This window comes from Chamaea fasciata, unplaced genomic scaffold, assembly GCF_029207755.1.
Source record: "Chamaea fasciata isolate MVZ Bird 193981 ecotype frontalis unplaced genomic scaffold, bChaFas1.0.hap1 SCAF_10, whole genome shotgun sequence".
NCBI classification, from domain to species: Eukaryota; Metazoa; Chordata; class Aves; order Passeriformes; family Sylviidae; genus Chamaea; species Chamaea fasciata.
Window position 1 is genome coordinate 18807792 of NW_027094095.1, and position 16450 is coordinate 18824241.

Genomic DNA, 16450 nt, shown 5'->3' on the forward strand with positions numbered 1-16450 from the left:
GTCAGTCAAGACAACTTTCTAACTGCTTTGTAGTGCATGATTCTCAGAATTGGGTAGAAAAGAGGGTATTATTAAACTAAAGCATCAGAGACTTTTGCAAATGTTGCCCCACATAAATTTGCAAATATTTTGCTATTTCTTTTAGAGAAAACTTCTCACAGTGGTCTTTAAGATGCTCACGTTTTTAAGCATTAGGAATGCTCGCGAATGAAAGACCAGTGTTCAGTTGTTTTAATGTGTATTTTTTTCTTGTGTTTTACAATGACCACAGATTATGGATAATTGGAAGTATCATAAAACTAAAGTGTCATCCTATTGGTTGGTAAAACTGGATTCAGCAAAGCAACGAAAAGTAAGTGACATATTCCATTTTCAGAAGGTCGTCTAAAGTAGATGCATAGCAGTATTTCTGGTGGTGTTTAGCAGTAGCTGGGAATGACTTGAGATGCCAAAATACTGGCTATTGGTACTAACATAGATATGCATTAATTCTATTATAGGACATTATGTTGCTCTATATTTGGAGAAGCATGATTGTTCTGGATTATAAGTTAAAAATCAATTGCTCAAAAAACTAGTCTGCTGAAAAAAAAAGCTAAGAAATGATTAGTGCTTAAATACCTAAGTTTTACATAACATTCTTAGATGGGTATTCACTCAGCAGATTTGATTGATAAGGGCTACACCAGTCAGCAGTTTCAGACCAGGCATATTAAACCTCCATTAGAGGTAGTGATACTGCTCTTGGCTGTTCGAGTATTTGACCCACAGTATTAGAATAGATCATGTTGAATAAAAAATGGACCTACCAGGCAAAGAGTTTTCTCCTTTAAGCGTTATTTTAGAAAGCCTCCAGTAGAGGGTGGTTCTGCCCTTTATTTGACTGGCAGTCTTGTTAAACCAAGGGCACATGTACAAAGTCAGCATGACAGAGATTGATGTGCCAGGTTGTTACTTACAAAAACTGCACAATCAGAAATGTGGACTTTTTGCTCTTCTTGAGAGGACATCTTTTACAACTTTAGGAGACTTATAATTCCTGAAGCACTAGTGATCCCTTCATCTTTGCTTGCACTGGAAATGATTTGCCTTTTTTTTTTAACTGCTTTTAACCTCAATCCCTTCAAGCAATCAGATAGTTATTCTTAGAAGGGTAGTTTATAAAAACGGATTAACTTTGACAATGACATTGCAGCTGAGGACTGCCAAATGTCTTTTGTTGATTTGAAAGAAGTATGTTTTATATTCCAATGAGGTGGGTGAAGGAGAAATGAGCAAGGAGGAGAATATTTATGCAAGTAAGGAATCTGTCTCAAAGGTACCTTTCTCAACTTTGTGAAATATAAAACAGAATCTCAGTCCCCTTCACTCTTACTGACTGGAAAATTCTAACACACAAGAAGAAAACACCTGTGCAATGTGCTAGATTTCACAATGTTCATCCCTGACAGCTGTATTTGCTTAACAATTATTCAACATGATACAGAAAAATTAAACTTACACTTATATTCTTAGCGTGTAATATTCTGGCATTACAGTGCAGGTACAGGAGGCATTCAGAAGTAAGTTGAGAGTAAACCAATTAAGTCAATTCATGTTAAAAATAAATTTAACCTCTAAGACTTTCAATACAAACAGATTTTGGTATGGGAGGAGTTATGGCTGCTTCATGTTGCATCACTTTACATAATTTCTTTTAAAGTGTTTTGATGGTTACCAGAGGGTTTTGAATATACCCTTTTATAACATCTTGTTCTGTTATACCTAGATAATTTGTTTTGTTAAAGTAAATGATGTAAATTAAACAGAAAGATGAAGGCAAGCTAGGGAAATTAACTTAGAAAAATGAAGATGTAGGTTTCATGAAGTTCCAGCCCTTCCTTCTGCAATGCCTTGTCTCTTTTCTTAAATGGATGATTTTTTTTGCCATGTTTGCAAATTTAGGACAATTAACCGGCACATTTCCTGCTCTGGCATATTGGCAATATCAGCACAGTAAAAACAGGAAGAAAGATTTTTTTTTCAGAGTACCTGGCAGCCTGTGGCTTGCTCTAAGATGTTCAGTTCTTAGTTTTCTTCAACTCCAGGTACTACAGTAAAAGAAAAAACTCTACACTGGCATCGTTGCTCTTAGCTTATGTCTTTTGGACTAGTGAGAGAGTCTACACAGGGTGGAATTGTTCTTTTTCACACAGGGAGATACTATTAGTCAGTGAAACATTACCAAGAAATGTAGGGCTGAACCTTAATGTCCTTTAGGGACTAACTTGTTTCAGGTGTGTGTTTGACCACAGATAGCAGCCGTGTGTGGGAATGCCTTGGACAGGTGAGACACAAGGAAAAGGGCTGAGAAGCATGAAGGCTAATGGTGCTAAGGAAGTGTCTGAAAGTCTGGGCCTCTTCCACAGGCATGGGACAGTCCAAAACCTGGGTTTAGCTCCTGCTGTCACGAACAAAGATCAGCATCCTTAGATTTCAATATCTTACTCTTTCTATCTCACTCTTTGGGAGGAATGGGCCATGGGTGTGGGTTTTAGTGCATTAGACACCTGCATTCATGAAGATTCCCAACAGAGAGGACAGTATTGTATTTTGGGTTATTGTGTGCATGAAATTGCTGCAAGACCTGTGCATGCAGACTAATCCCAAGTCTTCAAAAAGAATTTAAATAACATGGACAAAACATATTTCATCAAGGCTCTCATTATTAGGTATCTATAGATTTTCTGCCCATTAGGCATACTACAGAGCTTCATTGTGCTATTGCAAGCATTTTGTTTATTTGAAATTTGTTTCTTTCATTGTCAAGACAATTTATAAACAACAGTTTGTTATGAACGACCTAAAAATTGCAATTCCACACAATTCTTCCACACTTTACTGTTCTACTAAATCTCTTTCACCTTTTGAGAACCATGATATGTTTGTTCTACATATCTGAAAGTTTCCAAGGAAAGCATTGTACCTTCTGATTTATAAAATCTCAGACCAAACTTGCAAATACCTCCATCTGTTCCTCTTGAGTCTGATTGGTTTTTTTGGAAGATGCTGTTATGCAAAAGAGGCAGTGAGGGTGTTTCTTTTAAAGGAAATTTCATGGCATTTTTGATGATAGTTTACATGCACCATAGGCTTTTTTGTAGGACAGATTTTACACTGTCCAGAGTGTCAATATGGAGCCTAAATACAACTTTGGTCACAAAACTATTCCCAGACTTACTGATAGTATCTAAATAGACAGAATCCAAGACACTCTGGGGTCTGATTCTCTCCAGGGATTATGAAGGGAACATAGAGGACTGAGTTAAGAGAACGTCCAGATATTTAAAAGCAGGCACACTGAATCCCACCTTCCTTCCATGCCCCAGTTCAGTGGGATGTGCAAAGGTGTGTCCAGGACTCTGATAAGTTGGATGTGCAGCTGTCTAGCACTATACTGAATGCAGTTCAGTCTTTATGCTCTTGCATTTAAATGTAGTCCGTATGTAATAAATCCATGGCGTGTCTGTAAGTGTTTCTATTTTGAAAATCTTGCTGATTATTTTCTTACTGATTTCATTACACTGTCTCCTGCCAGGGACACTAATATGGTTTGATCCAGGGTAACACTGAGCTTAAACAGACATTAAACCAAAGGCAGTTTGTAGTTTTTCAGAACATTTTAGTTCTTTATAAAATAGATGGTATTTTACAAGGGAGTGGGAAAAGGAGATGTACAATACTTGGGTGAATTAAGTTGCTTCTAGTCTTTATTGTGTTCATTTTGTTTCTTTTTACCCTTTCTGTCATTTAAATGAACTAGTACCAAACAGACTGAAAAAACAGAAATGAACTTTTTGGTAATAAAAATAAAATACTTTGATTTGACTTTACGAAATGTTACTAACAGAAAGAACATATAATAAAAGTTAGCTTATGAATGCACAGAAATGAACCCCAGACCTCTGTAGGAAAGTACAGGTATGCAGTCACATGTATAGAGATAGCTGTCTGTATGTGTACAGGGCAGCAGCCATCAGTTGGGTTCCAGTTTTGCAAAATGTCTTTGATTTACTTGGAATGCTCTTTCCTAGGTTTTGGATATAGTCAGGACAAGTGTCCGTGCAGTTCTACAGCATGTCTGGAAAGCTCCAGACATTGAAAATCTACATCTCTACCGTCTTTTTAACCGTGTATTTAATCGCTTACTTTGGAGCCATGGTCAAGGCCTGTGGAACTGTTTCTGTAATTCAGGGTAAGCCGATTTTTCTTTTCTTCTTCTTCATAACTTCACAATTACAATCAATGCTGGCATACTTTGTTGCTCATTTTCATTCACAAGAACAATGTAATACATTGAGCTTGTTTTAAAAGCACCGTAAGATATGTAGTAGAATTAAACCTAGCAATCAAGGCCAACCTTTTCAGAAATGGAATAAAACATTTAGTAATGTATTTACAAATATAATAATCTAAGAGAAAAAAATCTAATATTCAAAATATTTCAGCCTAATTCTTTTACTGGATGGTGCATGATTTTTAGGCCAGACCACAGTGTCAAAGGTGGACCTGCCATCAACAGAAATCTTTGTATTTATCTGTGCTCCAGACTCGTAAGGAGAGTTCAGTCACAAGTGCAGCTGACATCTCACACCAGATGCAATGTCACTTCTGTGATTTACTAATAAACAGTTCAGATTTCTGTGCTTGATGACATTCACTGTCTGCCATACTGGTAGAAAGTTAAGTATTTGCAGAATATGAAATGTCCATGTAGGCAGGTGTTTTTGGTTTGGGTAGCAAATACAAGTTTTCTACAGGGAAGGAAAGATCTGGACATATAAATAAGTTCAATAACCTGCACTTCAGAATCTACATTCCTGAAATCAAAGGCATTGGTAGAAATACAGATTTGGGGGATCATATCAAGGGTATTAAACAATTCCTCCCACCCATCAATTTATTCATAAAATAAGAAAAATTTTAAAATATGAAATACATTGCATACAAAATAGAATATTTTCTCTGTTAGTATATAAAATGTATAAAGAGCAGGAGAGAGTTTTATTAGCTTGCATAAGGTGTTCCAAGAGATATATTGAAAATTAACTACAACAATTAGTATGCTGCTGGATATTGTATGTACAAAGGAATCAAGTCAATATGTTGCTCACACATGGTCATTTATCATATGTGGAGAACTCGCACATTACCCTTACTAGTTGTTTCCCAAGAAAATGGATAACAAGAAGAGGGATCTAAGGGCTCCAAAAGATCAACACGTCTTTTACCATCATCTTCTTTACGTTTTTTTCTTTTCTTTGTGCTAGCAGAGGTGTATGAAGTCTTGAGTACAGCCTCAATTCTTTTGTGGTCATAAAATATAAGTGGAGCCATTCTTTGACAAATATCCAGTTCCTTGTAAGAGGAGTTGTTACATAAAAGATTCTAAAAATACTGTTAAAGTAATACATAAATATCCAGTATGTGTAATACACTGCGTGTAATACACTTATTCCCAATAATACAGAATTCATGGAAGCAAACAAAAAGGCTGTTTGCACCTTGCCAGTTTGTTTATTCAGTTACAAGCATCCTTCTTGCCCCATAACACACAACTGAGAACTCCCTACAGCACCTCTGTAGCAGAGAGGCCAGCTTCTCATCACTCTTCCCCAAGAGTTCATGTGCCATTTTAAAGAATAGATTGGAATAAACAGGGCATGTGCAGAATTTGGAGAAATATGTTGGGAAAATTAATGTGCTGATTCAGAAACAACATTACTATATGAATATACATTAAAGAGTGTCGTATATTCACTGTTTGTAAGATAGATCTCTTGGGAGAAGAGTGGAGCTAATGGCCTTAAGGTTTCCTCTTGCTGGTCAGATCTCTGCTAGGTATGTGCTATTTTAATGAAAAGAAAGAGCAAAGAAAATCTCTGTGAAAAAAAGGTGATGTAGAGGGTTTCATAAAGGTTTATTTGTTTTACTGTATAATAAACCATTAAAACTTATAGAAGAAAACTAGAAGAACCAGTTGACTTCAGATGGTTATAAAAAGAATAACACACAATTGACCACATTGCACAATCCAGTATAATACCCTTTTTTGTATCTGGTGAGGACTCTGTGATTTCTTACTAATGTATGGAAGGTAAAGTTACAGCATAACCAATTAAACTTAGGAAATAGACTTCTGATCCCTGTTGATTGCAGTATAATGGAGAATAAACTGAATCTGTCTAACACATGGAGAAGGTTGCACAGGCGCATTTATATGAAAGGTCATTAAAATTCACGTGTATGTTTCCAAATCCCAGCTTTTGTTATTAGGGTAACTATATAGCACCAGTTCATAGTCAGCCACGTTGCAGCAAGCCGTATATTATTTGTCACTGAAAAAAATGCCTCTTAACTGTAGAAAAGTTAGCACAAAGTCCAGAACCTAAGGAATTTATCAGGAAGGTTTCTTCTACAGGATTTCTGAGTTTTATGTAGTGAATTATAATATAACTACATGTAGCAGTGTGAATTTCTTGAATGAAATACTTAGACTGTCATCTTGCTACTTTCTTCCAGCATGACTTCATGAGGAAAGACTGAAGAAAATAGATTAATTTCCCTGTAGAAATACATGTGGACAGTTCCCAGACAGAAAACAATTGAGAAAAATATATTTAAAGAAAAGTGGTAGTATGGCTCAATGATCTTAAGAGGTCACTTCCAACCTAAATGATTCTATGATTATTCACTTTGTGAAATTAAACAGTTTTAATGTATACAAACAATACTTCTTAAGCAATTGTATGAATGATAATTAAGGAAAAATGCTTGCATCATTGAAATTTATGTTTGCGATGAAAATTCTGTTGGACTGAATGTTTTCAGCTGGAACATACTGTCTAGACAGAGGAGCCAGGCTGACAAATCAGTTAGCTATACATTCAGTGTAGTCTTTTAGTCATTAAATTCTTAATGACTAAATTCCATCCTAATCATAGAATCATTGACTCATACAATGTTAAGGGGTTGGAATGAACTTTAAAGATCATCTAGTCCCAGCCTCCCAGCCATGGACAGGGACACCTCCCACTAGACCAGGTTGCTCAAGGCCTTATCCAACCTGGCTTTGAACACTGTCGGGATTGGGGCATTCACAGCCTCCCTGGGCAACCTGTGCCAGTGTCTTACACCCTCACAGTGAAATGCAGCCCAGTTTAAAAAAATCTTACTAGGCAGGAGCGAGCATGCTGGTTCTATGATGTTGTCTTAAAGATGAACTTTCTACCCTGGCATTGTGAAATCTGCAGCTGCTCTCTGTGGGCAAGGTTAAATCAGCCTGGATGCTACGTTGAAGCCAGATGCAGCAAATTTTCCTCACTCTGTGAAGTGCTTCTTTCATACACAAACAAAAAAGCTCAAGCTTACAAACCATCTGCTACTGGATAATAATTTTGTCCAAAAAAAGTCTTCACAAGCACCCTGTTGCCTTTTAAAACAGATTAAATGATCTAAAATTTGATCAGAATTTTGCACAAACAAGAATGTTGAGGTGTATGCAAATAACTATTTATTGTAGTCTTCTGTGCTGAAACACACCTGGTTTCTATTGGTGTGGTAGAGCTTGGTGGCTTTTTTTTTCCCCAAAGAAAAATGGCTTCTTAAGAAAACAAAAGAAATTTTCTATAGATGTGCTTTGCAAGTTGCACTTAATTGTAGATAACCAACCCCACGTGACCAGAGGAAATAATAAACAGTATTTGAGTGACTAAATTGAGAGACTCTCTTCATATGAAGACTTTTTGGATAAGGAAGCAGAGCACATACTAATCTCCTGTAAATTAATTCCATATTTGTTTCTTAGTATCATGTACCTAAAATAAAAATATTATTATGCTGTGTGGACATTTAGAAATAATTTATTACTTTTATTAATTCCTTTAATATCATAGTTTCATTCAGGTGGTAGCCTGTTAAAAAGAATAAGTGTTTTGTGTTATTCCCGTTGTAAGACAAATATACAATTTTGTGACAGTAACTTTTTATGTGCTAAACCTAAGTAATATCTCTGTAAACACTTTGGGGAACAAACGAAATGAAAAATGGCAGTGGCCATTTCCCATATGAAGATTAACTTCCTACTTTGTGTTTTGGACTCAGCATCTGCCAGTATTTGTGTTAAATAGTATAAACCTTTGCTGTGCACTCACGAGGCCATGCTTTTTCTCTTGCTCCTCTGTTGTTAAATCTGATATAAAGCAGTAAAACTCTTAGATTGCAATTTGGGGCAGAGACCATGAATTTCTTTTTCTGTAATAGGAGCTCTTGGGAAACCATATTCAGTAAAGGCTCAGAGGCTGTGACTCCAGAGCAACTCCAGTGCTGCCAACGAATAGTACAACTTTGTAAACACTGCCTGCTGGTAGTTTACAAACATTCATCAGATTCTAGAGGATCCCCAACTGGGATGAGCCACCACTGGGATGATACAAGGTATAAATTTCAATATTTTCCTCCTAAATTGTAGGTTTCAAGGATAGTACTGGAATAGGTTTTAGTCCATGTTGCTACCACTAAACTTTAAATCCGGTTCCCTCTGTATTTAAGAAAAAAATCCAGCAAACTCCCCAACATTTCCCTTGATCCTGACTTTCAGTCATTCTTATCTCACTACCCCAGTCATGAAGTGCTACCAAAAGAAAACTTGACATATACGTCTTGTGTGAAAGTACACTTATTAAACTCTTGATTGCCTACTGCATAATTAGCTGCAGCAAAGGCTTCCCATAAAGTGAACTGAAAATCTCCTTTCTTCCCCTTCTCAGATCCCTCAAAGTCACTGTTTCCAGACTTGCATTCCTAGAGGTATCCTAACATGTCAGATACTTCTGGCTTCACATTCGCAGTGGGATGCTATAGGGGCACAGCTCCAGCCAAGGGTCAGGTAAGTGCCAGCTGATTTACTGTATTGCACAGTTTTGCAAAGTTGATTTCCAAAACCTACAGATCAAAAGTTTTATTATTCCGTCTTACGGAGCTTAAATATATTTTCGAACCTTGCAAAACAGCATCATATAGTAAAAGAATTATTTGGCACTTACCTGATTCTCCATTGGCTGGTTTAGTTCCCCAACTGGTTACAATAGGGGTTATAACATTGTCAGTATAGGGATTACTGAGAATGATCCAGCTGTGGCAGTCAATTTTCAACTAAACAGTCATAGATAGAGAATTAAATGTCAGTTTTAAATTACTTGGGATTCAAATTCTATCCCATTTTAATTATTGTGTATATAAAATTAAAAATGCTTTGTTTATATAAAATATCTTACATATATTGTTACATAGAAGGGTTTTGTGAGTTAAGTATTAGGTAAAAAAAACAAGTTTTTGATATATTATCTGTTAAACTTATTTTATGATTTAATTGTTTACTTGATAATCTCAGATTAGTTATTTGATACACTGGACCCATGCATTATTGACGTGTGGATCTTAAGACACTCTAACATAATTTAAAGCCAACCAGAAACTAGATTTGTTTGATCATAGCAAAAGTAGAAGTATGCTAGCCACAAACCAATCATATTCAACATTAACATCTACTGAGTTAGAGCAGGAGTGTGGTAAAGTCATTTGGATTAGCTAAGACTAGAAAATCTCAAAGTTTTTATTGCCTTTGTTGTTAATACTGCAGAAAATTTTACATCATGACCAACCACAAACTATTCAAACTGATCAGATTACTCTAATGTACTCAGCTAACAGGCTTGCATTTGGAATGCAATGAAAGGGATGGTCCAAGAGAACTTTCTCATCTCCAGTTTCTGTATTTCTTTGGATGTTGAATGGAAGTTGTTCATAAATTGCATAGGCTAGAGGAATCTAAGCCCTCAATATCCTAAATATCAGTAATGGAGTGTCAGGACAATTCTGATTGATTAAAGTTACAGTCTTTATATTAGTCTCCGTAAATGCTTCATCTATACATGAATACAGCAATATGCCTGTTAACCATGATATTCTGAACTTGTGATTATGAAAGAAACGTATGGAAATTAATGCTCTTGTCTGTTATGGACCACAATTGTAAGGGTAATGAACTACTTTTCTAGAAATGAGAGAACCACTATACCAAATCACTTTTCACTTAATTTTCTGTTTTTAATGAATCTCCACTACTGGTAATAGTTTTCCTGACTCTCCATAAAATTGCGTGGTACAAGAAAATACTGGAATATAATGTAATAATGTATGAGATATTAATTTTTTCAAGACTTTATAAAATCTAATTTGAAGAACTTTGTTTTTTCTGAGCACAAACCAACTTTTTATCTTGTTTGTGTTTTAGAAACAAAAGTTTGTGAAACTAAAGCAGTTTCACAGTTTACAAACAGACAGCTCTTTAGCTGGGAAAATTTATTTGTACAGGGAGAGATAAAAAGATTATCAAAACTGCCACAGAGTTCTTTAATAACTTCTCAAATTTCTTTTCAAGTCTATCTCTTAATTGTAAATCTACGATGGAAATAAAACAATAGGACTGCTCAAAAACTATACCAAGGTCTCTTAAAATATTAGCTAAAATCAAACTATGTGAAAAGTCATAAATTAACCTGTGTTTAAAAAAAGAAAAAAAAATCTACCACTAGGTCCTTACAGCTTGCTAAATGACCTTATCTATTACATAGCATATTCTCAGGGATGCATTAGAATTTTTTACTGTATGATCAAGCAAAGGTAGGACTTGGTGTGGTGACATAGTGAAATGTCAAGCTCACCACCAACCCATTCCAAATCAGACTTTATTTTTTCCCAAATTCTTAAAAAAATATATTGGTGATAAATTTTTTCTCAAGCTTAAACAAAGCATATGTGTATACTTTCTTAAACAGATTTTCTCCCCTTGACACAATGCTGCCGTTTCTATCCTTGAGATCAGTCTGACCACTCTTTCAATTTGTCGTTAATCAGTATGATTCACTAGAGCTGCACAACAATTTTTAAGCAATAATTTATACAATGTGTTGTGTTAATCTATCCTAAGATTGACATAATTCACTATGAAATTCTGATTTAGTATGGATGTTATTTTTGCACGCTTAATTGACTTCTACAATTAACTTTTAGGTAATTACAGCATGAAAATATTTAAGAATTAATACTAGGCATATGATAAACTGCTGCTTGTATTATTAGATGCAGTACAAGCTATAGAGTTGCCTGAATTTAAAAGGTAAATAGTCACTGATGTGAATTACTAGGTTATAGGATCATTTCTTCCTTTGCTAGAGTCATGATGATAATATGTCTATTCTTAGAGCATTAGAGCTGGAAACCAAAGCTGAAAATCATTTTTGGTCTCTAATCAGTTGGGTTTTTTTATGATAGAACTTTTTATAAGATGGGTAATGTCATTTGCAGTTTTTGCCCAGTTTAAATTAAACAGGATTCTGTTGTTTACACAGGATTCCATTGCTTATTTATTTCATGGCTTGAAACATAAAGGACTGGAAAGATGTTTGATCCTCATACAACAGATGAGGATCTGATCATACTCAGATTCCTTTTCTGAGTTAGTTCGCGCCCATTGCCCTCTGTGTTTCATAAATAGCATTTACTGAATTTCCTGCCCACACCAATTATTGTCTGGCACACTAACAAGTAATTCTTCTGTTCTTGAATGTTTCTTTGTCTGTAAACTTTGCTGTATTTTTCATATCCTTTCTAGGTGTTTATTGCCAAGACCTTCACTGTTCATCCTGAAATCATCCTCATCCAAACTTAGCTGCAGTTCATCTGGAATGCCTCGCCCTAACATTTTGCTCACACACAGATACAGTCACTTGTGAAGTAAAAGGAAAATTGCTGTTTGTAAATAATAGCACTCAATTTCTTTTTTTTTTTTTTTTTAAACTTGTGATGGAGCTAAACATAAGCACTGTTATATATTTCCTACCATCATATTATAATAAAATTTAGCAGAAAACCTACTGTAAAAGCATAGCTTTTCTGGGAACATAATAAACCTTGTTAAGTTGTTTACACACACATGTGAATGTGAAGACCTTGCTAGGTTTATAAGTAATTCCTTCCTACTAGAAATGTTATTTTTGCTGCAGAATATATAAAATGGAATTGTTCTTGAAGATTCTATTACAGTATTACATTATTTTGTAAGTACAATATTTGACTCGAAAATTATTTATTGTAAATTATATTATTTATTGTCTCAAATGTAATTTATCCTTTAACAAAGCAGATAATAAAAAAAAATTCTAGTAGAACAGTAAAACTGTAACAGTTATAAAAAATAATCTGATCACTTCTTGGACATGTTTAAAATAAAACCTAAAACTCTGTAAGCCAAACCTAAAGCAGACATATTTTTATTTCTCCTCTGAAATCACAAGATCTGTTTAATACTGCTATTTTTCTTAAAGGACATGATATAGTATCTTTTAGCCAAAGTGAAGGCATCTAGTACACAAACAGTAGAATATCAGTTTAGGCAATGACTTCCTAATTGGATTCTCATAATAAAATGGAAGCCAATGTTTGTTTCCAGGTTTTCATTCACATTACCTATATCCTGTGCCTTTAAGTTTCCTTTGGGAGCAAGCAGTCATCCTCAGCTCCACACGCATGCATAGTGCATAGGTTTTCTGTTACGCTGCATAAGTGTTAAAGCAGACATTTTTAGGAAATACTGCAGCTTTAATGTATTATTTCAAACTTAAACTAATTGGTTTGTTGTAGTTTTTAGCATGCAATCCAGTACCTACTGTAGAATGTATCTTTGCAATGGACAGTATTTTCTAGATTGCTGACACCATTAAATGTTGAAAATCTTAATTCATTCGAAAGCTCTCCTTTAGATCTAGATTCCTGAGGCTGGCTGAGCAGCACAAAACCAAAATGAGCCAGAGCAGGAACCTAGTATTAACAGGATTTGTAGCCTGAAAACATCATTCAGGTTTTGATACATACAGCCATTCATCCCACTCAGCATTGTGCCATGTGAGCCTTATTCATTAGAGAAATAATTATTAAATCAGTTAATCTAGATTTAAAAATAATTAAGTTTTTTAACTGAGTAAAGAAAGAGTAGTTATTATTTACCAAAGACTCGTGTACTTATGAATCATTTAACCCTGAAATGTGTTTGTAAATTATCAATGTATTTCAGGTATATTTTAAAAATAATTTGGTGGCTAATTATCCTCAGGAGCAAGTATGTTAGTGTTTTTTGATATCCAGCAATTGAGGACAAATTTAAGAGACTTAAGGGATTTGAGATTGAAGTTGTATGGAAATGATTTTTTAAGAAGTTTTAGTCATAGGATATATAAAAACTCGGAATTAGGTTGAGATTTTTGATGCCTGTGCTGTAGTGCCTCAGCTCTAGAATTGCAGAATTATATAACAAGAATTGCAGAATCTATAACAAGAATATTTGTAAACAAATAAAAGACCCTCTTGAGATTACCAGATCAAAGCAGTCTTTTGGTCTGGTAAAGTCTTTTTAAGTTTTGTGGGAATTCTAGTTCAGTAATATAGTATGTTCACATTAATTGTATTATCTCTTTTGGTCCATACAATGACTATTAAAGCATACTCTGGTTATCTGTAACACCTAATAAAAGCTGTAAATTTTCTCTTCTTGGAGGAGGCTTCCATTGTATTCTACTTTTGGCCATAAGGATAAGATCAGTTTCCAGCTTAGCTTGCCAGAGTCAAAACAGAGCTTTAGGATAGGAGGTTCACATATCTTTTTGTCTCCCTTTAAAAAAAAAAAAAAAAAACAAAAAAACATTAAACCCCCCCCCCCCCCCCCCCCCAAACTTTGCTATGATTTCTAATTTTGAATGCTAGTGCTGGGCCAGGTCAGTCTGTACAGAATACCCTGCCAAAAGAAAGAGGACTATTAACCATACCTATGGACAAATCTAGGAAAAAAAAAAAAAAAAAAACCCAAAAACATTTAGCATGTACAAAAGCGGACCAGATGGTGGTTTACGTCTGACTTAATATATTTGTATTTCTGATAACCTTTCCTAAAGTGGTCATGTGTTCCTAATAATGTGTGAATCAATACCTTCAATAAACATCATGCTACACTTTTCTGCAGCTCCTCAGAACCAGCGTGTGTGCTCTGCGGGTGAATTACGGGCTGCGCCTGTAGCCCAACTCCAGGCAGTGCCATAGGTGGAAGCACTTACCCCTTTCCTCTGCAAAACAGCAGCATTTTGCTTTGTGATCCGACCAGTGGGCATAGCAAGTCTTAATTAGCGGCCTGGAGCTCCTGCAAGCCCTGCTGTGGCAGCATCTGCAGCCTTTTGACCAGCAGGTCGGCCCGCTCCGCATCCAGGCTCTGCTTAGGGAGCAGCGAACTCACCGAGCGTGGAGCTGAGGGCAGCACCCGCAGAGCCCTTCGCAGCGCCACGAGAGCCCGGGTCTGTTTCCAAGTGCCGGGGGAGCTGCGATGCGAAGCGAAGTAACACTGAGATGTTACCCGCGGTGATCTTTACACAGTTAGGACACGACCGAAACGAGCTAATGGTTCTGTAGCGGTGTATCACAGCACCTGGAAGGCGCCCGCTGCGTGCCCTGCTCTGGCCGCCGGAGGCGGCAGGCTCGGCCCGCCAGGCGCTGGGAGAGGAGCGGGGGAGCGCGGAGCTCCTCCTTTATCAATAACGGCACCTGCGGAAGCCCCGCTGGCGCGTAGTCAAAGATATCGCCCCCTTTGTTTTTGTTATTATTCCCTGCGACCCGGTTTTTACAGTTGATTAGCCGGGAGCGGCTGGCAGCGCCGGCACCGCCCGTCCCCGGTCGGGAGCGGGGCCGGGGCCCGGCAGCGGAGGCGGGCGAGGGGCGACCGTGCCCCGGCCCTCGTACTGCCCCAGCTCGGAGATGGGCTCAGAAAGGCCAATTATTAAAAATTATGAACACTTCATGCGTTATTTGAGGTCCAGAGCAAGGAAAATACTTTTTTGAAACCATTGCTTAAATGATGTTGGAGGAAATGTTATTTGAACTACATCGTAAGGACACCTATTTGTAGACCTTGGCCTTGAGTTATTGTCCTCCCTAGAAAGAATGTCTTGTACTCAATATAGAAAAATTAATCTCTAAGTGCTGATGTTCTGTACTGAAAAGTAAACAAATTACTCAGTGTTTAAAATGACATCTGAAAGGTTCCTTATCTGATCTAGGAGTTCTAGAACAAATTCACTTTTATATATTAAACCCTAAATTTATGGTTTATGACTTTCCCTGTATATTCAAGTGAAAATATTAAAAATATGCCCAGAGGGATCTGGACAGGCTGGAATGGTCGGCAGAGACCAAGAGTATGAGGTTCAACAAAGAGAAATGCTGAGTCCTGCCCTTGGGTCACAGCAAACCCCTGCAGTGCCAGCCTTGGGGCAGAGTGGCTGGAAAGCTGCCTGGCAGAAAGGGACCTGGGGCTGCTGGTCAACACCTGCTGGGTACGAGCCGGCACGGGCAAAGAAGGCCAATGGCATCCTGGCTTTTATGAGAAGTGGCATGGCCATCAGGACTAGGACAGTGATCGTGCCCCAGTGCTCAGCACTGGTGGGGCACCTCGAGTGCTGTGTCCAGATCTGGGCCCCTCAGTGCAGGAAGGACATGGAGATGCTGCAGGGTGTCCGGTGGAGGGCAGTGAAGCTGGTGAAGGATCTGGAGGGTAAGTCCTATGAGGAGCAGCTGAAGGACCTGGGGTTGTTTAGCCTGGAGAAGACGGGGCTCAGGGGTGGCCTTATCTGTCTTTGCAGCTCCCTAAAAGGAGGGTGTAGCCAGGTAGGGTCAGGCTGACCTCCCTGGGAACTGGTGACAGGACAAGAGGACACAGTCTCAAGCTGTGCCAGGGGCAGTTCAGGTTGGACATTTTGGGAATTTCTTCAGAAAAATGATTAGATATTGCAATGGACTGCCCAGGGAGGTGATGGAGTCACCATCCCAGGAGGTGTTTAAGAAAAGCCTGGACATGGCACTTGGTGCCATGCTCTAGTTGACGCAGTGGTGTTTGGTCCTAGGCTGGACTTGATCTCAGAGGTCTTTTCCAGCCTAATTGATTCACTGATTCCGTGAAAGGACTGAATTGCATTGACAGTTATAGCATCTAATTTAGGTGTTAGCAAATACGAGTATTTGCAAGTTAGCTTTGCATGCATTGTTAAAACAGTTAACTTGAAGCTGTTGCAATGGGAATCCATTTTCAGGAGGAAATAATTTGCTGTTAAATGGTATTCTTACCGGAAAATCTTTCACTTCAGCATTTGCTAAAAACATCCGTAATTTTTTCTGTATGTGGTAAAATTCCCATGTGTTAGTTGTTATTCTGCATCTGTGTTCTTTGTTCTCTGCCAGCCACCTCTGTGCAGTTCCCTACATGATTGAAATCTCTTGTTAACATAGAAGAGTCTTTGTTAGTGTGTAAATACCT

At 37.3% G+C, this 16450-nt stretch overlaps 1 protein-coding gene across 4 annotated transcripts in view; it reads left to right on the top strand.

The window, feature by feature from the left end:
• TTLL7 (tubulin tyrosine ligase like 7) overlaps positions 1-14112 on the top strand; it is a 65972-nt gene extending 51860 nt beyond the window's left edge. For 2 of the 4 annotated variants that reach the window (XM_066192568.1, XM_066192569.1), the window contains exons 18-21: positions 272-352; positions 4074-4234; positions 8302-8475; positions 11714-14112. In XM_066192568.1, the coding sequence (XP_066048665.1) occupies positions 272-352; positions 4074-4234; positions 8302-8475; positions 11714-11834 (537 nt within the window). In that variant the 3' untranslated portion in view covers positions 11835-14112. Of the gene's footprint in view, positions 1-271; positions 353-4073; positions 4235-8301; positions 8476-8807; positions 8927-11713 lie in introns of all 4 variants that reach the window. The other 2 variants (XR_010722469.1, XM_066192570.1) reach the window with 2 other exon arrangements.
• The last annotated feature ends 2338 nt before the right edge of the window (positions 14113-16450 follow it).